At 34.9% G+C, this 23,474-nt stretch overlaps 1 protein-coding gene across 1 annotated transcript in view; it reads right to left on the bottom strand.

Annotated features, from left to right (window-relative positions):
- LOC110457256 (ras-specific guanine nucleotide-releasing factor 2-like) overlaps window positions 1-23,474 on the bottom strand; it is a gene marked incomplete at its 5' end in the record, with an annotated part of 123,346 nt that overhangs the window by 79,827 nt on the left and 20,045 nt on the right. Inside the window, 6 exons of the mRNA XM_021508450.1 lie at window positions 618-728; window positions 4,142-4,335; window positions 5,262-5,314; window positions 7,340-7,593; window positions 12,862-12,939; window positions 19,505-19,652. Coding sequence (XP_021364125.1) covers window positions 618-728; window positions 4,142-4,335; window positions 5,262-5,314; window positions 7,340-7,593; window positions 12,862-12,939; window positions 19,505-19,652 — 838 coding nt within the window. The remainder of the gene's footprint in view (window positions 1-617; window positions 729-4,141; window positions 4,336-5,261; window positions 5,315-7,339; window positions 7,594-12,861; window positions 12,940-19,504; window positions 19,653-23,474) is intronic.

Here is a 23,474-nt window from a genome sequence, read left to right as displayed (position 1 = left end):
CCATTTCACTTACAATGGTCACACTTTCCATTTTTTAAGTCTCATTTTACCACGGATGATCCAAATCTTAATGTACATTTCACCCATAGTGAAGCAGTAAGACTTGAAATATCTACCTTTTATTTCCCCTTTAGGCCCCAATTTATTCCACAGAAGGACCATAACCGCTGTTTAGAAAAACATTATGTAGCCCAGGCCCAACAATAATTCAGACCTAATTCAGTCAAAATCTGCCTAGCTGTTCTCAACAAGAAGCATTACAAAGGAAACGTTGATAACAGACAGAGATGAAGCACTAAGGCATAAGCTCGCTTGTCCTTTAGGCAGGTACATTATGTTAATCTTTGACCTTTACCTTGGTCCGTTTCAGGACCCCATGGTATTGTTTTTCTTTTTTAAATTAGAAAATTCATTGAACCATGATAAACATGAGAGTAGCTAAGAATTATATTAAAGGAACAAATTGTTTTCCTATAACCAAAATGTTTTGCTTTTTGATATTTTAAAGTGTAACATTTAGGCATGTCACTTTTAATAATGACCTAGTCATTTTTCCCTCCACGTTGATATTCTACTTTCTTCTATCAATCGTGATAGCTCTGACATTGTTCACTCACCCGTGATAGCTCCTCAAGTTTGCTCTTGGCATACTCCAGGCTCTGTCTCTCAACATGGTCGTGGGGTGTGTGAGCCAGCAACTCATGGAGTGTGATTATGTATCGAGGTATCTGTCAACATAAAATATGATGTATTAAGGTGATCTGTCATCACAGACTTATTTATTGAGATATCTGTTAACATTGAGTTTGTATTTGTAAATGATTATTATGTCAACATGGAGTTTTGATTGCATTTGGATATTTGTAAACATGGAGTTTGTACTTGTATTTGGATATTTGTCAACATGGAATTTGTATTTGTATTTGGGTATTAGGTCAACATGGAATTTGTATTTGTATTTGGGTATTATGTCAACATGGAGTTTGTATTTGTATTTGGGTATTATGTCAACATGGAGTTTGAAATGTATTTGGATATTTGTCAACATGGAGTTTGTATGTGTATTTGGATATTTGTCAATATGGAATTTGTATTTGTATTTGGATATTTGTCAACATGGAGTTTGGACTTGTGTTTGGGTATTTGTCAACATGGAGTTTGGACTTGTGTTTGGGTATTTGTCAACATGGAGTTTGGAACATATTTGGAAATTTGTCAACTTGGAGTTTGGAATGTATTTGGATATTTGTCAACATGGAGTTTGTAATGTAATTGGATATTTGCCAACATGGAGTTTGGATTTGTATTTGTCAACAATGAGTGCATGTGGTTATGCGTTGGAAATTTTGCCAAAAAAAGGAGTCTAGATGTTTATGTACATGTCTATGTCAACATGGAGTGTGGTTATCTGGCTGTAGGTATTAAGATATTTGTCAACATGTAATGTGGTTATCTGGCTGTAGGTATTAAGATATTTATCAACATGTAACGTGGTTATCTGGCTGTATGTATTAAGATATTTGTAAACATGTAATGTGGTTATCTGGCTGTATGTATTAAGATATATATCAACATGTAATGTGGTTATCTGGCTGTATGTATTAAGGTATTTGTCAACATGTAATGTGGTTATCTGGCTGTAGGTATTAAGATATTTCTCAACATGTAATGTGGTTATCTGGCTGTAGGTATTAAGATATTTCTCAACATGTAATGTGGTTATCTGGCTGTAGGTATTAAGATATTTGTCAACATGTAATGTGGTTATCTGGCTGTATATGCATTAAGATAGGTGTCAACATGTAATGTGGTTATCTGGCTGTATGTATTAAGATATTAGTCAACATGTAATGTGGTTGTCTGGCTGTATGTATTAAGATATTTATTAACATGTAATGTGGTTATCTGGCTGTATGTATTAAGATATATATCAACATGTAATGTGGTTATCTGGCTGTATGTATTAAGATATTTATTAACATGTAATGTGGGTATCTGGCTGTATGTATTAAGATATATATCAACATGTAATGGGGTTATCTAGCTGTATGTATTAAGATATTTGTCAACATGTCATGTGGTTATCTGGCTGTATGTATTAAGGTATTTGTCAACATGTAATGTGGTTATCTGGCTGTATATGTATTAATATATTTGTCAACATGTAATGTGGTTATCTGGCTGTGTGTATTAAGATATTTGTCAACATGTAATGTGGTTATCTGGCTGTATGTATTAAGAAATTTGTCAACATGCAATGTGGTTATCTGGCTGTATGTATTAAGATATTTGTCAACATGTGTACTGGTTAATACAGTAAGAGATGTAAGGAGCACCCAGTGTCAGCATCAGTACCAACGAATGTAACAAGAATCAGCAAAGATCTAATAATATCACAGGGCCTTACAGGGATTAGGCTTTCATGTTAATATTAAGTACCAGTCAACACCAATTCAATCAAGAATCATATCATTAATGTAACACAGTTGTCTTTCCTTGAATTAGATTAGCATTCATATGAGCAGCACCTGGCAAAAAGTATTCCAGTGTGTGAGGAGTTATTTCCCTTCTATATTCCATAACATCATGTGAAGGTTTAATCAATATCTTTGTTGTATGTGTTTAAAGGGAGGTAACAACATGCTGGTGACATGACATACATGTGTAATTTGACTGACATTAGACTTGTTATGCATTCTTCCAAAATCAGTGTTTTTGCTGATTTCCTATGCATTTCTTACTGTGACAGGTAAGACACATTAGCAGAAAACTGAAATAAATGTTAAGTGACATGACCCATTGTCCCGATTTAGTTTTTCACCAGCATAATTCTAGGCCCATTTTTTTTTGTTTCACAACAAATTAGTCTGTACTGTAATATTTGTTAAAAATATTTCAATAAACAAATTTGTATTCAAAGGAAAGGTATATAGATTATCTGCAACAGGCTTTAAAGATATGGAAGGGCATATGGTTATACTGTCACACAGTCTGTAGTATTTAAGTTCAAAAGTTATGAAGTAAGATAGTATTCCTACAGGAATATCAACCATTTATATAAGCTACAATACCTGATGTAAGTCATGATACTATGGGTGTGTTCTATGGTCACAATCATGACCTCCTAAGAAGATATTCGTTGTCCGTTAAGGTCGACGTTTTTTTATTATGGTCATTTGTGTCCCTTGTTTGTTTGTTGTCACTACAATGTACCTCAGTTCTCTCTTGGAGAAAGTGACATTAACTCATTCAACCCTGAAATTTTATAATGAACTATTCCAACCTTTGAATTGGAAGAGTTCAAATGTGTCTTCAGGGGTGAATGAGTTAACTTGGATTTGACTTGAATTTACACAGCAAATGTTGTCTCTAGAACACCTTGCCTTATTCTCAGTGTTTCCTTTCTGGTCCATATTCTGCCCTAGATTCATTGATTTTAAAGTTTTATTTACACTTTTTATATTCTCTAGTTTTCTTTTGACATGATGGTTATTTCTCTAACAGCATTTCAGGTTGTAACAGGCTTAAAGAAAACTCCCGTACAATTTGTATGTTTAATTATTGGTGTAAAGAAATCAGCTCTTTCTGAGACAAATGTTACCTTTTTAAGATTTTAAAAATTTCACTCACTTGGGTAAAAGGTTAAATATCTTTGATATTTTTTTTTTTTGATATTGCTTTCATCATTATTTTCTTCAAGAAAATTCTGAATACATTTCCTTTTTAATTATCACGCTAATGCCTCTCTTACCCTGGTATCTCTGATATGAAGGATAAGAAGGATTGTATGTAATGAAGCCTGAAAGGTTGGAGGGTTAAACTATGTCAAAATCTAGACTAAATCCAGCCAATCCCGATGGCCGACCCCTGGCACGAGGTTGAGTTGACCTGGTCATATAGAACAATCAACCAGCTCATCCCACATGCTTTTTTGTTAGTCTTAGGTGTGTAACTGAGCTAACTCAAACTGCCGACAGGCAAGAATAAAGGAGAATGTTTGTAAGAACTGAAGCTAGGACATCTCCAATGTCCCCAAAGAGCTCATGTTGTTCAAAGTTTTAATGAATTTGCAGTATTATAAAATTCTGGATGAGTATTACAGTATGGCACAAATACTGCTTTATAAGAGGATACTACATACCTGGTGCATAGGATAAGTTAGAAATATTTCCAATGTTCTGCTCTCACAAAGCGGCTTCTCTTCATAGCGTTTGAGCAGATTGTTGAATTCTAGTTTCTGTTTGTATTCTGCCAAAACTTGCAGACTGTAATGGTGGTTCCTAACATACTCCTGGTATATACATAGCATAGGAAGCAGCATATCAAATAGGTCACCTGTAACACAAAGTCAGGGGGGATAACTCATCACAACTACCTGGTTATTATATATAGCATAGGTAGCAGCATATCAAATAGGTCACCTGTAACACAAAGTCAGGGGGGATAACTCATCCTAAACTCCTGGTTATTATACATAGCATTGGTAGCAGCATATCAAATAGGTCACCTGTAACACAAAGTCAGGGGGGATAACTGATCACAACCTCCTGAATATTATACATAGCATTGGTAGCAGCATATCAAATAGGTCCCCTGTAACACAAAGTCAGGGGGGATAACTCATCCCAAACTCCTGGTTATTATACATAGCATTGGTAGCAGCATAACAAATAGGTCACCTGTAACACAAAGTCAGGGGGGATAACTCATCACAACTTCCTGGTTATTATATATAGCATTGGTAGCAGCATATCAAATAGGTCACCTGTAACACAAAGTCAGGGGGGATAACTCATCACAACCTCCTGGTTATTATACATAGCATTGGTAGCAGCATATCAAATAGGTCATCTGTAACACAAAGTCAGGGTGGATAACTCATCGCATACTCCTGGTACATGTATATACATAGAATAGGTATAGCAGCATTTCAAATTGGTCACTTCAAATAACCAAAATAACTCATTAACATACTTGTGGTACATGCATAGGATAGGTCATAGCTTACTGATTAGGTCACCTATATGATATAAAGTCAGGGGGGATAGCTCAACATACTTCTATTACACACATAGCATATATAGGTAGCAGCTCACTGAATAGATCATCTGTAATAAAGTCAAGGGAGATAACTCCTTACAGTTATACTCTCCTGGTATATATACATAGTATATATCACATATGTCCCCTTTAAAACAAAGCTGGGAAGGGAAGACACCTACTACCCCAGGTAGGCTTATCAAAGTGTGGCGAATACTTACCTAACACTAAAGTTGGCCAGTTCTCTAATCTTGCACACAATCCTTTCAAAAATATTTGATGTCAAAACAACAAGGTTTCACTGAAACAGAAAAAGAAAAAAAACTTCAATATATCCGGTAAGCTCACCACGGATAATGCTTACTCATATTTTCTTGATATATCAAACTAACACAACCCTTTTTAATTGTTTATTTGTTTGTTTCAGTTAAACCAACATGTAAAATGGCACAGTATTTTAGTAAGATGGTGCAGTTTCTGCCTTTTCGAAAAACAGTTTTACTGAAAAGCTTGATTTAGTAACAGTCGACAACAGTCTGACAGTTAATATCAACTAGTATAGCAGTGTAAGCTACATACTATTTAATACTTGACCTAACCCCCACTCTCCCATATAAACTAGTACAGTAATTATAGGCTACATAATAATTAATACTTGACCTAAACCCCACTCTCCTATATAAACTTGTACAGTAATTATAAGCCACATAATAATTAATACTTGACCTAAACCCCACTCTCCTATATAAACTTGTACAGTAATTATAAGCCACATAATAATTAATACTTGACCTAAACCCCACTCTCCTATATAAACTTGTACAGTAATTATAAGCCACATAATAATTAATACTTGACCTAAACCCCACTCTCCTATATAAACTTGTACAGTAATTATAAGCCACATAATAATTAATACTTGACCTAAACCCCACTCTCCTATATAAACTTGTACAGTAATTATAAGCTACATAATAATTAATACTTGACCTAAACCCCACTCTCCTATATAAACTTGTACAGTAATTATAAGCTACATAATAATTAATACTTGACCTAAACCCCACTCTCCCATATAAACTAGTACAGTAATTATAAGCTACATAATAATTAATATTTGACCCAATCCCAACTCTCCCATGTAAAAAAGGAAGGGTCTTGCAAGGCAATCCATATAGTCCTCCACCGGTAATGATTTATTTATTTATCAGGCCGAACACTTATCTCAGGATATAGGTCACAATGATTTACTTCTTGATCTCTGCACTTCTCCAGCCAAGACATAGATGCAAACCAAATATGGTTACTCCAGGTGAAATATTATAGAAGATCCCCCCTCGATAAACTTTTTTAAAGGACAAGGTCAAGATCAAAGTATTGTCCTTGACACTCCACCAGTCCAAGATGTACTTTGTCAAATGTTGAGATGAAAGGTCAAACCATAGGCTAAGGTGACCTACTTTTCTGACCTGACATTCCCCATCCCAATATGTACTTGCATACTAAATCCGGTTACTCCAGGTGAAATACGATAGAAGATATGCCCTGGCAAATCTTTTTCAAAGGTTGGGAATAAAGGTCAAACCATAGGATAGGGCACAGTGACCTACTTTTTGTACTTTACACTCCATTATCCCAAGATGTACTTGAATACCAAATCTGGTTACTTGAGGTTAAAGAGTGTAGAAGATAGGCCCCGGGCAATAATATGCATTTCAATATATGTATAAAACTAAAATAAGCACAAGTTATCATCTTGTTAAACAGAAAATCATTATTATTAAGATAAAAATACCAAACGTTTTTCTTTATTTCTATAACCAACATAGTACAAAATGATACACAAACATTATACCATAACTGGGGCTTCATATTAAATCATAGATATTTAAAAAGCAAATATTTATTTCTTATTGGTAGTAACAGTTTGTTGAACTATAAAACAACCAAAAAGTAGAAAAGTTAATGTTTCACCAAAAAGAACCAAGGTCTAGATCTTTTATTCAAATTGTAAACAAACTATATACTCATTTCAGATAACTACAATTAGTAATTAATGGGGGAAAAAACCCACCACACCAATAGATAATAAAACATTATATTTACTCTAAATAACAAACTTATTTGTTTGTTTGAAAAAAATAAAAAGTAAAGTAACTTCACTTTGGAGGATTCAAACCAAACATTAGAATGTAATTATGAAGAGGCCTACATGCAGTTACAAGACTGGTATTTAAACTTCTTTTAACATTAACTGATTTCATGATTGGCTGATATATTTGAAAACAAATAAGTTTACCTATTTAAAAATATGGAGTTAACATCATCATGAGTAATGGGGGGCTTTTTAGAGGATGCTGCCATCCGAAGGGGTCGCAGAAAGCACGTGACAAGGGTAGACAACTGTCGGTTGTACTCTTCTTCACATTCCACCATGTTGAACACAATACTGTTACGTTTGCGCATACTCTCTGCATGAGGGGATCGTATGTACAGCTCCACAATCTGCTTCCAACGCCGTCGACACAACCAGCCTCGGAAGAAACTCTGCACCTGTAATTACAGACATACGAATCAAGATTGAGTTTGTTCTCAGAAAAACTACAGTATTTATTCTGGAGACTCAATATCACAACATAATAAATCATAAAATTAAATCATCAATAATTATACAATACTGCAATGACATGATTTCATATATTACAAATCACAACATACCTCATAAATTTAAAGCTATTAATATTAAAAATTAAACAGTTAGATATCTTTTTGGAATCATAGAAAATCAACAGCTACTGCAGCCTCACCTAGAGTTATTGCCCTTATACCATTTCTCTAAAAGAGTATAGTCGTCTGTTAACGTGCACGTGCAGGTCAATCCAAATAACAGACTACAAGTGATAATCAATCTCAAAGTGTTAACATTATGCTATCCATAATCAATTTCAATGTATTAACATCCTGTGAGTTAGCGTCAATTTCAATGTATTAACATCCTGTAAGTTAGCGTCAATTTCAATGTATAAATTAACATCCTGTAAGTTAGCGTCAATTTCAATGTATTAATTAACATCCTGTACGTTAGCGTCAATTTCAATGTATTAACATCCTGTACGTTAGCGTCAATTTCAATGTATTAACATCCTGTAAGCTAGCGTCAATTTCAATGTATAAATTAACATCCTGTACGTTAGCGTCAATTTCAATGTATTAATTAACATCCTGTACGTTAGCGTCAATTTCAATGTATTAATTAACATCCTGTACGTTAGCGTCAATGTGTTAACATCATGTAATACACTGTCAATGTGTTAACGTCATGTAATACACTGTCAATGTGTTAACGTCATGTAAGACACTGTAAATGTGCTAACATCATGTAAGACACTGTCAATGTGTTAACATCATGTAAGACACTGTCAATGTGTTAACATCATGTAAGACACTGTCAATGTGTTAACATCATGTAAGACACTGTCAATGTGTTAACATCATGTAAGACACTGTCAATGTGTTAACATCATGTAAGACACTGTCAATGTGTTAACATCATGTAAGACACTGTCAATGTGTTAACATCATGTAAGACACTGTCAATGTGTTAACATCATGTAAGACACTGTCAATGTGTTAACATCATGTAAGACACTGTCAATGTGTTAACATCATGTAAGACACTGTCAATGTGTTAACATCATGTAAGACACTGTCAATGTGTTAACATCATGTAAGACACTGTCAATGTGTTAACATCATGTAAGACACTGTCAATGTGTTAACATCATGTAAGACACTGTCAATGTGTTAACATCATGTAAGACACTGTCAATGTGTTAACATCATGTAAGACACTGTCAATGTGTTAACATCATGTAAGACACTGTCAATGTGTTAACATCATGTAAGACACTGTCAATGTGTTAACATCATGTAAGACACTGTCAATGTGTTAACATCATGTAAGACACTGTCAATGTGTTAACATCATGTAAGACACTGTCAATGTGTTAACATCATGTAAGACACTGTCAATGTGTTAACATCATGTAAGACACTGTCAATGTGTTAACATCATGTAAGACACTGTCAATGTGTTAACATCATGTAAGACACTGTCAATGTGTTAACATCATGTAAGACACTGTCAATGTGTTAACATCATGTAAGACACTGTCAATGTGTTAACATCATGTAAGACACTGTCAATGTGTTAACATCATGTAAGACACTGTCAATGTGTTAACATCATGTAAGACACTGTCAATGTGTTAACATCATGTAAGACACTGTCAATGTGTTAACATCATGTAAGACACTGTCAATGTGTTAACATCATGTAAGACACTGTCAATGTGTTAACATCATGTAAGACACTGTCAATGTGTTAACATCATGTAAGACACTGTCAATGTGTTAACATCATGTAAGACACTGTCAATGTGTTAACATCATGTAAGACACTGTCAATGTGTTAACATCATGTAAGACACTGTCAATGTGTTAACATCATGTAAGACACTGTCAATGTGTTAACATCATGTAAGACACTGTCAATGTGTTAACATCATGTAAGACACTGTCAATGTGTTAACATCATGTAAGACACTGTCAATGTGTTAACATCATGTAAGACACTGTCAATGTGTTAACATCATGTAAGACACTGTCAATGTGTTAACATCATGTAAGACACTGTCAATGTGTTAACATCATGTAAGACACTGTCAATGTGTTAACATCATGTAAGACACTGTCAATGTGTTAACATCATGTAAGACACTGTCAATGTGTTAACATCATGTAAGACACTGTCAATGTGTTAACATCATGTAAGACACTGTCAATGTGTTAACATCATGTAAGACACTGTCAATGTGTGAACAAAATGTAAGACACTGTCAATGTGTTAACATCATGTAAGACACTGTCAATGTGTTAACATCATGTAAGAAACAGTCGATGTGTCATTATGTAAGACACTGTCGATGTGATAACATCCTGTAAGATACTGTCAATGTGTTAACATCATGTAAGACACTGTCAATGTGTTAACATCAGGTAAGACACTGTCAATGGGTTAACATCATGTAAGACCCTGTCAATGTGTTAACATCATATAAGAAACAGTCGATGTGTCAATATGTAAGACACTGTCGATATGATAACATCATGTAAGACACTTTCAATGTGTTAACATCATATAAGAAACAGTCGATGTGTAATTATGTAAGACACTGTCTATGTGATAACATCATGTAAGACACTTTCAATGTGTTAACATCAGGTAAGACACTGTCAATGGGTTAACATCATGTAAGAAACAGTCAATGTGTCATTATGTAAGACTCTGTCGATGTGATAACATCATGTAAGACACTGTCAATCTCAATGTGTTTGTGATTTTAGGTTAAGTTTGTATCCAAACATCGGGTTCCTTTCCAGCATGAGTTGTTTATGCCAAATCGTTAATAGATTGAAGGAAAAATCAACTTTAATGTTAATAAGAGGACAATAAAGCCTGTATCGCTCACCTGGATATTAAATTAGTCATAGCAAAAAACATGTTTTGCCTAATATATCAAATAAGATTATGATAAAGCTTTAGGTTAAAGTAGGTATAGGTCATTTTCATTCACAAACTTTGTTGGGCTCCATCTACGGAAGCTAGTTGTTAAATATCACGACTCCTTGCCTTTCACGTCTTCAAAAGAAGCTGTTTGTAGTTTGTGACAATGTTCCTCAGAAGAAGTAATTTTAAGTGTTTGACATATTTGACCCCTTTTACCTTGAGAGTAGGTCAAGGCCATTTTTATTCGCAAACTTTGTCGGGTTCGATCCCAAGAAACCACCAGCCACATATTAAGATTCGGAATCATTCGTTCTTCAGAAGTGGTTTTAAGTATTTGACATTTGTGTTCAAACTTTGCCGGGCTCTATCCAAAAAAGCTACCAGCACATATTAAGATTATATACCTTTCAGTTCTTCAGAAGAAGTCTTTTAGAGTATTTTACACTTTTAACCTCTGTGACCTTGAAAGTAGGTCAAGGTCATCTTCGTTCTCAAACTTAGTTGGGCTCTTACCAACAAAACTACCAGCCACATATTAAGATTCTATACCTTTCAGTTCTTCAGAAGAAATCGTTTTAAGTATTTCACACTTTTGACCCCTGTGACCTTGGAAGTAGGTAAAGGTTATTTTCGTTCAAAATCTTTGTTCGACTCATACCAACGAAGCTACCAGCCACATATTAAGATTCTATACCTTTCAGTTCTTCAGAAGAAGTCTTTTAGAGTATTTGACACTTTTGACCCCTGTGACCTTGATAGTAGATCAAGGTCATTTTCGTTCTCAAACTTTGTTGGGCTCTCACCAACAAAGCTACCATCCACATATTAAGATTCTATACCTTTCAGTTCTGCAGGAGAAGTCGTTTTTAAGTATTTGACACCTTTGACCCCTGTAACCTTGAAAGTAGGTCAAGGTCATGTTCGTTAACAAACTTTGTTGGGCTCCTACCAACGAGGCTTTCATCAAAATATCATGAATCTAGGTCTGTTCATTCTTCAGAAGAAGTCGTTCAAAGGAAAAGTTGACGGACGACGAAGACGGACGGACGGACGACAGACGCCGCGCCATGGCATAAGCCCTTAGAGCATGTGAGCTAATAACTGATGCCATGAATTTTACATTTTCTGGCTGTTGAAAACCTGATACAGATACGACATCTACATATTTGTTTGTTAAAGTATTATGAACAGTAAGTCCAATATTTATAACAAAGTAGCTATAATACTGTACCTTGTATGTAAATCAGCATTTCTTGTATTTACAACAGCATTGTCATTATAAAGACAGCATTGTCAGTATAAAAACAGCATTTTCAGTATAAAATCAGCAATTTGGTTAAAATTGTGTCTCTCATTTTTTTTTCATAAATTCACTCCTTTTCACATAAATTTCCATTTAAAATCCTTAAAATTCCATATATTTTGTTTGTTTGTGGCAGAACATTTTCTTTACTTCAAAGCAATATAACTACAAAATTTGAAGAAATTCTACTGAGAAATGGTGACACAATCCTATTACCTTAAGGCCAGTTTGTTTTGTACTTAATAACATTGTTTCTGGAGGCAGTGCTAAAAAGATGAGTTTAAACTTAAGAGGCTTAATAACTTATATTGAATATACATGTATACCAAAACTATTAATGACTTTTAATAACATGACCAATTCTTCATGTATCCAGCACAACACATGTGATGTATTGATTGGGCAGATCATAAAGCAAAATTAAAACCTATCTTTCACTATAAATTGAACATAAATTTTGTGATTTGATCATGAATAAATATATCTGCCTTTAAGTTGCTAACAGAAACGTATCCAACAGGCTAATTGCTTCACGTCCGTCATATGGAAATCCAAAGCAATATTTTCAGACGTACATATTTTGAGTGAAAATATGTGAATATTTGTATGTACCTGTTGGTATCCGCGGTAACATCTATAAGTAATTGCATTGAACCTTGTGACCTATATTCCTGTTTACTTCAATCAATAAAATGTACATTTCTTCATCCAGAACAATCAGTTACAATAGACTTGTTCAATCTGAAGTCAAGCCTCGTTAATCTAGCCCCTGGCCCCAGTGTGAAATGGCTAGATTACTGAATAAAGATAGGCAAGTAGATGCCCTAAAACACTGCTGGCTGTATAATGGGACAACTGAATAATTAGTGGCTGGTCTTAACGAGGCTCAACTCTACACAGCACGGAAAGATAGCTTTTTTAATTCCTGTGAGTTATTTGGTTGACCTACTTTCTTAATTTTCTTCAGCTCGTCAGTCTCTTCATCTTGGTTTTCTTCAGCCACGCGATCCTTTTTGAATTTTGCCAACTGTTAAAAAAAATCATTAATCACAATACAATTAATTTATGAACTTCAGAAAATTAGAAAAAATCAAGGTTATATTTCACCAATTTCAGTGTAAAAGGGTTGCTGGTTTCCAGATGCATATGAAAACTATATGATCCAAAAAAATTCAGATAATAGAGAAGGTTCAGGTTTCTCCCAGAGAATATTATGGAAATAACAAAAAAAACATCTGTGATTGTCTCTTGAATTCTGACATATAATCCTTAATTCTGGGTCGATTACTTGACAAGATAGCTGTGTTTTACTGTGCAAGACTAACTAACCCACCTAAACGCTTTAGCACAATGCTTTTTATCACTTATTTAATTTGGGACCCTAACAGACATTCTGGTGAAAACATCTCATTTCAAATTATAAGTGATTTTTTAACATTAACATGCCTATCGGTTTAGAGATCTGGGCCTATTAATGTTATTTTCGGGAAAGTTCCATGTCATGCGGCAATAGCTGGGGCGCTAATTGATGAGGTAATCAACCATTGAAATGTACTCCGTGACCTCCATTGGGTCTTCTCACATGACAATAATAATCTTGTTTTATCTCCTTAAACTACAAACAAACAGGGTACAGAGACATTCTCTCCATCAAACAAACAGGGTACAGAGACATTCTCTCCATCAAACAAACACCTACCTGGTAAACATTTCCTACATCTCAAGCAATGGCTATTTTTCATGATTTTGTTACATACTGAAAAGTCAACATGGTTGAAATGTTTCGATATTTCAAACGAACTTTTGACTCATGGTCGACATTTTAGTTTGGCATTTTCATGGTTACTATTTCGATAATTACAGCATCCATAGTTGCTGTATCTATAATTGCAGTATTTTTGATTGATGCATCTATGATCCTTGGTTTACCGTATCTATGATAATGAAATCCATGGTTGCGGTAACTGTGATTACTAAATCCATGATTACTGTATGTATGACAATCAAATCCATGGTTGTTGTAACTGTGATTACTAAATCCATGGTTACTGTAACTATGATTACTAAATCCATGGTTTTTGTAAATGTGATAACTAAAAGCATGGTTACTGTAATAATGATTTCCAAATCCATGGTAAGTGAAACTATGGTTTCTTAATCGATGGTTGCTGTAAATATGATTACTACATCCATGATTGCTGTAACTGTGATTACTTAATCCATGGTTACTGTAACTGTGATTATGAAATCCATGGTTGCTGTAACTATTATTACTAAATATATGGTTACTGTTACTATGAAGACTAAATCCATAACTGCTGTAACTGTGATTACTAAATCTATGGTTACTGTAACTATGATTAATTAATCCGTGGTTCCTGTAACTATGATTTCTAAATCTATGGTTGCTGTTACTGTAATTACTAAATCCATGATTGCTGTATCTATGGCAACAAAATCCATGATTATTGTAACTGCGATTTTTAAATCCATGGCTACTGTTACTATGATTACTAAATCCATGGCTACTGTTACTATGATTACTAAATCCATGGATGCTGTTACTATGATTACTAAATCTATGGTTACTGTAACTATAAAGACTAAATATATGGTTCCTGTAACTGTAATTACTTAATCTATGATTGCTGTATCTATGGCTACTAAATCCATGATTGCTGTAACTGTGATTTTACTAAACCCATGGTTGCTGTAACTATGATTACTAAATACATGGTTGTTGTAACTATAATGAGTTAATCTATAGTTGCTGTAAAAGTGATTAATAAATCCATGGTTGTTGTCACTATGACTGATTTCCAAATCCATGGTTGTTGTCACTATGACTGATTTCCAAATCCATGGTTGCTGTCAATATGATTACTAAATCCAGGGTTACTGTAACTATGATTACTCGATCCATAATTGCCGTAACTATGATTACTAAATCCATGGTTAATATATCTATGGCTACTAAATCCATGGCTGCTGTAACTATGATTACTAAATCCATGGTTGCTTTATCCATGATTACTTAATCCAGGGTTGCTGTAACTGTGATTACTAAATCTATGGTTACTGTTTATATGATTAATTAGTCCGTGGTTGCTGTAACTATATATGAATGATTTCTAAATCTATGGTTGCTGTAACTGTAATTTCTAAATCCATGATTGCGGTATCAATGGCAACCACATCCATGATTATTGTAACTATGATTACTAAATCCATGGTTGCTTTATCCATGATTACTAAATCCAGGGTTGCTGTAAATGTGATTACTAAATCTATGGTTACTGTTACTATGATTAATTAGTCCTTGGTTGCTGTTACTATATATGATTTCTAAATCTATGGTTGCTGTTACTGTAATTACTAAATCTATGATTGCTGTATCTATGGCAACTAAATCCATGATTATTGTAACTGCGATTACTAAATCTATGGTTACTGTTATTATGATTAATTAGTCCGTGGTTGCTGTAGCTATATATGATTTCTAAATCTATGGTTGCTGTTACTGTAATTACTAAATCCATGATTGCTGTATCTATGGCAACTAAATCCATGATTATTGTACATTGTAACTGTGATTACTAAATCTATGGTTACTGTTATTATGATTAATTAGTCCGTGGTTGCTGTAACTATATATGATTTCTAAATCCATGGCTACTGTAACTATGATTACTTAATCCATGATTGCTGTATCTATGGCTACTAAACATATGGTTGCTGTAACTGTGATTACTAAATCCATGGTTGTTGTAACTATGACTGATTTCCAAATCCATGGTTGCTGTTAATATGATAACTAAATCCAGGGTTGCTGTAACTATGATTACTAAATCAATGGTTACTGTAACTATGATTACTCGATCCATAATAGCCGTAACTATGATTACTAAATCCATGGTTAATGTATCTATGGCTACTAAATCCATGGTTGCTGTAACTATGATTACTAAATCCATGGTTGTTTTATCCATAATTACTAAATCCAGGGTTGCTGTAACTGTGATTTCTTAATCCATGGTTGCTGTAACTATGATTACTAAATCAATGGTTACTGTAACTATGATTACTCGATCCATAATTGCCGTAACTATGATTACTAAATCCATGGTTAATGTATCTATGGCTACTAAATCCATGGTAGTTGTAACTATGATAACTAAATCCATGGTTGCTTTATTCATGATTACTAAATCCAGGGTTGCTGTAACTATGATTACTAAATCCATGGTTGCTGTAACTATGATTACTAAATCCATGGTTGCTGTAACTATTACTACTAAATCCATGGTTGCTGTATCCATGGTTACTAAATACATCGTTATACTGTAACTATGATTACTAAATCCATGGTTGCTGTATCTATGATTACTAAATCCAGGGTTGCTGTAACTATGATTACTAAATCCATGGTTGCTGTATCCATGGTTACTAAATTCATGACAGTTACAAATCAACAGTAACAAGATAACAGTTTTAAGATGAGAGCTGTGTACATCAAATTTTCAGTAAAAAAAAAATCAAAGTGAAAAATCAAAACTTTAATCCCAAAATTTAGTTAAGTTTGATTTAATAAACAAGCCGAGATGTTCTTATACAAATTAGATACATGAGATAAACAGTAAACCTGACATCTGAGTACTCAACCCACTTATGCTGCTCAAAGGCAGCCATTTTGCTCAAGCCAGACTCGTCAAATTTTTAAAAGTCTTGAAGGTTTACAGACAAAGAGATGGAGAAATTTAATAAAATAGACAGCAAAATGGCTGCCTTGTCAGACTGTCATGTTTTGAAGCTACAGAACTCTCTTATTTAGTTATCAGACCCCGTTCTCTTTCTAAACATTTAACCATGAACTTAGTCAACTATTTGTAGTAGTCAGTGATGTCCTGTGTACCCTAATCTTACATATCACAGACGATATTAGGTGTCTGGCACATAAACCCTACTCTTACATATCACAGACTATATTAGGTGTCTGGCACAGACAGCCTAATCTTATATACCACAGACGATATTAGTGGCACATAAACCCTAATCTTACATATCACAGACGATATTAGGTGTCTGGCACATACAACCTAATCTTACATATCACAGACGATATTAGGTGTCTGGCACATACAACCTAATCTTACATATCACAGACGATATTAGGTGTCTGGCACATACAACCTAATCTTACATATCACAGACGATATTAGGTGTCTGGCACATACAACCTAATCTTACATATCACAGACGATATTAGGTGTCTGGCACATACAACCTAATCTTACATATCACAGACGATATTAGGTGTCTGGCACATACAACCTAATCTTACATATCACAGACGATATTAGGTGTCTGGCACATACAACCTAATCTTACATATCACAGACGATATTAGGTGTCTGGCACATACAACCTAATCTTACATATCACAGACGATATTAGGTGTCTGGCACATACAACCTAATCTTACATATCACAGACGATATTAGGTGTCTGGCACATACAACCTAATCTTACATATCTCAGACGATATTAGGTGTCTGGCACATACAACCTAATCTTACATATCACAGACGATATTAGGTGTCTTGCACATAAAACCTAATCTTACATATCACAGACGATATTAGGTGTCTGGCACATACAACCTAACCTTACATATCACAGACGATATTAGGTGTCTGGCACATACAACCTAATCTTACATTTCACAGACAGATAAGGTTGTATGTGCCAGACACCTAATATCGTCTGTGATATGTAAGATTAGGTTTCATGTGCCAGACATCTCATATCGTCTGTGATATGTAGGGAACTTTCACTACAAAACAAACATGCAGGGAGCTGTCACTAAAAAACAAACATGTAGGGAACTGTGACTACAAAACAAACATGTAGGGAGCTGTCACTAAAAAACAAACATGTAGGGAACTGTCACTACAAAACAAACATGCAGGGAACTGTTATCACACAACAAACATGTAGGGAACTGTCACCACAAAACAAACATGTGGGAAACTGTCACTACAAAACAAACATGTAGGGAACTGTCACCACAAAACAAACATGTAGGGAACTGTCACTTAAAAACAAACACTTAGGGAACTGTCACTACAAAACAAACATGTAGAGAACTGTTACCACAAAACAAACATGTGGGGAACTGTCACTACAAAACAAACATGCAGGGAACTGTCATCACACAACAAACATGTAGGGAACTGTCACCACAAAACAAACATGTGGGGATGTGTTACCACAAAACAAACATGTAGGGATGTGTTACCACAATACAAACATGTAGGGATGTGTTACCACAAAACAAACATGGAGGGATGTGCTACCACAAAACAAACATGTAGAGAACTGTTACCACAAAACAAACATGTGTGGAACTGTCACTACAAAATAAACATGTAGGGAACTGTCACCACAAAACAAACATGTAGGGAATTGTCACCACAAAACAAACATGTAGGGAACTGTCACTACAAAACAAACATGTAGAGAACTGTTACCACAAAATAAACATGTAGGGAACTGTCACCACAAAACAAACATGTAGGGAACTGTCACTAAAAAACAAACACTTAGGGAACTGTCGCTACAAAACAAACATGTAGGGAACTGTCACCACAAAACAAACATGTAGCTCTTTTGTAAAAAATGGTAACAAACAAATTTCATAACAGTCCTGGCTCATGTTTCGATTCTTAGAATGATCAATGTATTGAAAGAATAAAATGATAAGTAACATTGTCTGTATGGAGTGTCAGCATATAGACAGCTGTTGACAGAGTCTGGCTGGTAAGTACCTGGAAGTGATGTTACCAATATAACTTCCTCTAAATCATTGTCCCAACATCAGCAGAGGTTGATAGTCATATACTACTGTTATCTCATCCGTTCTGGTGAACTTAACGATTGTATATTATTGTAATTTTTATAATTAATTGTTATCGAAGGAGGAGTGCCAATTTGGGCCTTCTGGTGGCTATCAACATACCTTGGGGTTGTACCATCATGATATGACATGAAATTAACGTCAGCTTGGAGACTATTCCAAGATATGAGGGCGTTAAAATTAGAACCATACAATAATCTTACCAAATTGTACTTATTGATATAATTTGGTGAGAGTATTGTATGGTTCTTATATGTATTTAGGCACAAAAAAGGAAGAATTGTTGACATAGTTAAGCCAATATATCACAAGGTCACAGTGACCTACTTATCAACCATGTGCTCTTTTCGGCCATTTTTGATATGTGCTGTTTTAGTGTTACGCAATACACCAAAATGTTGAAGAAATGTTAAAAAATAACATGTGGTTTTGTAAGAAAAAGCGTCCATTTGTGATTTTCGTCCCCCAATTAACCCCATTATATCTTGGAATGGTCTCCAAGCTGACCTTAATTTCATGTCATATCATATACAAATAATACAACTTATCGGTGATAGCCACCAGGAGTCCCAAAATGGCACACCTCCGTTGTAATTGATGTTATGTTAACATTATCATTTCTGAAGGATTCTGATTACCTCTATATATTGTGTATCTTTGTATGTGAGTATATTACCTCTGTTCGGAGTTTCTTGACATCCTGGGCGAGTTCTTCTGTCTGCTGAACGTAGTGCCATTTAGCCTGCCGCTCACTGTCCAGGATCTGTAACAGGTGTAAGTGTTTCTGTTCCAGCTCCTCCTTCTGCTCCAACACTTTACTGTACCTGAAACAAAATCATTTATACCTGTAGTTATAGCAACAAACGCACATATTACAGTACCTGTAACATAATCAGTTATACCTGTAGTTATAGCAACATACGCCCACGTTACTGTACCAGTAACATAATCAGTTATACCTGTAGTTATAGCAACATACGCACACGTTACTGTACCTATAACAAAATCAGTTATACTTGTAGTCATAGCAACATACGCACACGTCACATGTACTCGTAACATAATCAGTTATACCTGAAGTTATAGCAACATACGCACACGTTACTGTTCCTATAACATAATCAGTTATACTTGTAGTCATAGCAACATACGCACACGTCACATGTACTCGTAACATAATCAGTTATACCTGTAGTTATAGCAACATACGCACACGTTACTGTACCTGTAACATAATCAGTTATACCTGTAGTCATAGCAACATACGCACACGTTACTGTACCTGTAACATAATCAGTTATACCTGTAGTTATAGCAACATACGCACACGTTACTGTACCTGTAACATAATCAGTTCTACCTGTAGTCATAGCAACATACGCACAAGTTACTGTACCTGTAACATAATCAGTTATACCTGTAGTCATAGCAACATACGCACACGTCACATGTACCTGTACCATAATCAGTTATACCTGTAGTTATAGCAACATACGCACACGTCACAGTACCTGTAACAAAAATCAGTTATACCTGTAGCCATAGCAACATACGCACAAGTTACTGTACCTGTAACATAATCAGTTATACCTGTAGTTATAGCAACATACCAGTATCTATAACATAATCAGTTATACTTGTAGTCATAGCAACAAACGCACACGTCACCGTACCTGTAACATAATCAGTTATACCTGTAGTTATAGCAACATACACACACATTACTGTACCTGTAACATTATCAGTTATACCTGTAGTTATAGCAACATACGCACACATTACAGTATCTATAACATAATCAGTTATACTTGTAGTCATAGCAACAAACGCACACGTCACCTTACCTGTAACATAATCAGTTATACCTGTAGTTATAGCAACATACGCACACATTACAGTACCTGTAACATTATCAGTTATACCTGTAGTTATATCAACATACGCACACATTACAGTATCTATAACATAATCAGTTATACTTGTAGTCATAGCAACATACGCACACATCACATGTACTCGTAACATAATCAGTTATACTTGTAGTTAAAGCAACATACCCTGTAACATAATCAGTTATACTTGTAGTCATATCAACAAACGCACACGTCACCTTACCTGTAACATAATCAGATATACCTGTAGTTATAGCAACATACGCACACGTTACTGTACCTGTAACATTATCAGTTATACCTGTAGTTATATCAACATACGCACACATTACAGTATCTATAATATAATCAGTTATACTTGTAGTCATAGCAACATACGCACACATCACATGTACTCGTAACATAATCAGTTATACCTGTAGTTATAGCAACATACGCACACATTACTGTACCTGTAACATAATCAGTTATACTTGTAGTTAAAGCAACATACGCACACATTACAGTACCTGTGACATAATCAGTTATACCTGTAGTCATAGCAACATACGCACACATTACAGTAGCTATTACATAATCAGTTATACCTGTAGTCACAGCAACATACGCACACGTCACATGTACTCGTAACATAATCAGTTATACTTGTAGTTAAAGCAACATACCCTGTAACATAATCAGTTATACTTGTAGTTAAAGCAACATACGCACACATTACAGTACCGGTGACATAAACAGTAATACCTGTAGTCATAGCAACATACGCACACGTCACAGTACCTGTCACATAATCAGCTATACCTGTAGTCATAGCAACATACGCACACATTACTGTACCTGTAACATTATAAGTTATACCTGTAGTTATAGCAACATACCAGTATCTATAACATAATCAGTTATACTTGTAGTCATAGCAACATACGCACACATCACATGTACTCGTAACATAATCAGTTATACTTGTAGTTAAAGCAACATACGCACACATTACAGTACCGGTGACATAAACAGTAATACCTGTAGTCATAGCAACATACGCACACGTTACAGTACCTGTAACAAAAATCAGTTATACCTGTATTCATAGCAACATACGCACACGTCACATGTAGCTGTAACATAATCAGTTATACCTGTAGTTATAGCAACATACGCACACATTACTGTACCTGTAACATTATAAGTTATACCTGTAGTTATAGCAACATACGCAACATACGCACACATTACAGTATCTATAACATAATCAGTTATACTTGTAGTCATATCAACAAACGCACACGTCACCTTACCTGTAACATAATCAGTTATTCCTGTAGTTATAGCAACATACGCACACGTTACAGTACCTGTAACAAAAATCAGTTATACCTGTAGTCATAGCAACATACGCACACATCACATGTACTCGTAACATAATCAGTTATACTTGTAGTTAAAGCAACATACGCACACATTACAGTACCGGTGACATAAACAGTAATACCTGTAGTCATAGCAATATACGAACACGTTACTGTACATGTTACATTATCAGTTATACCTGTAGTTATATCAACATACGCACACATTACAGTACCTGTAACATTATCAGTTATACCTGTATTTATAGCAACATACGCACACATTACAGTACCTGTGACATAATCAGTTATACCTGTAGTCACAGCAACATACGCACACGCCACATGTACTCGTAACATAATCAGTTATACTTGTAGTTAAAGCAACATACGCACACATTACAGTACCGGTGACATAAACAGTAATACCTGTAGTCATAGCAATATACGAACACGTTACTGTACATGTTACATTATCAGTTATACCTGTAGTTATATCAACATACGCACACATTACAGTACCTGTGACATAATCAGTTATACCTGTAGTCACAGCAACATACGCACACGTCACATGTACTCGTAACATAATCAGTTATGCCTGTAGTCATAGCAACATGCGCACACATTAAAGTACCTATAACATTATCAGTTATACCTGCAGTTATAGGAAAATAGGCACACATTACAGTACCTATAACATAAACATTAATACCTCTAGTCATAGCAATATACGCAAACGTCACAGTACCTGTAAAATAATCAGTTATACCTGTAGTTATAGCAACATACGCACACGTTACTGTACCTGTAACATAATCAGTTATACCTGTAGTCATAGCAACATACGCACACGTCACAGTACCTGTCACATAATCAGCTATACCTGTAGTCATAGCAACATACGCACACGTTATTGTACCTGTAACATAATCAGTTATACTTGTAGTTATAGCAACATACGCACACATAACAGTACCTATAACATAATCAGTTAAACCTGTAGTTATAGCAACATACGCACACATTACTGTACCTGTAACATAATCAGTTATACCTGTAGTTATAGCAACATACGCACACGTTACTGTACCTAAAACATAATCAGTTATACCTGTAGTCATAGCAACATACGCACACATTACTGTACCTGTAACATAATCAGTTATACATGTAGTCATAGCAATATACGCACACGTCACAGTACCTGTAAAATAATCAGTTATACCTGTAGTTAAAGCAACATACGCACACGTAACTGTACCTGTAACATAATCAGTTATACCTGTTGTCATAGCAACATACGCACACGTCACAGTACCTGTAACATAATCAGTTATACCTGTAGTCATAGCAACATACGCACACGTTATTGTACCTGTAACATAATCAGTTATACTTGTAGTTA

The sequence above is a fragment of the Mizuhopecten yessoensis genome, unplaced genomic scaffold (genome assembly GCF_002113885.1).
Source record: "Mizuhopecten yessoensis strain PY_sf001 unplaced genomic scaffold, ASM211388v2 scaffold9061, whole genome shotgun sequence".
Classification (NCBI taxonomy): domain Eukaryota; kingdom Metazoa; phylum Mollusca; class Bivalvia; order Pectinida; family Pectinidae; genus Mizuhopecten; species Mizuhopecten yessoensis.
The sequence above is the reverse complement of the archived record's forward strand: the minus strand, read 5'-3'. Positions and strand labels throughout refer to the sequence as shown.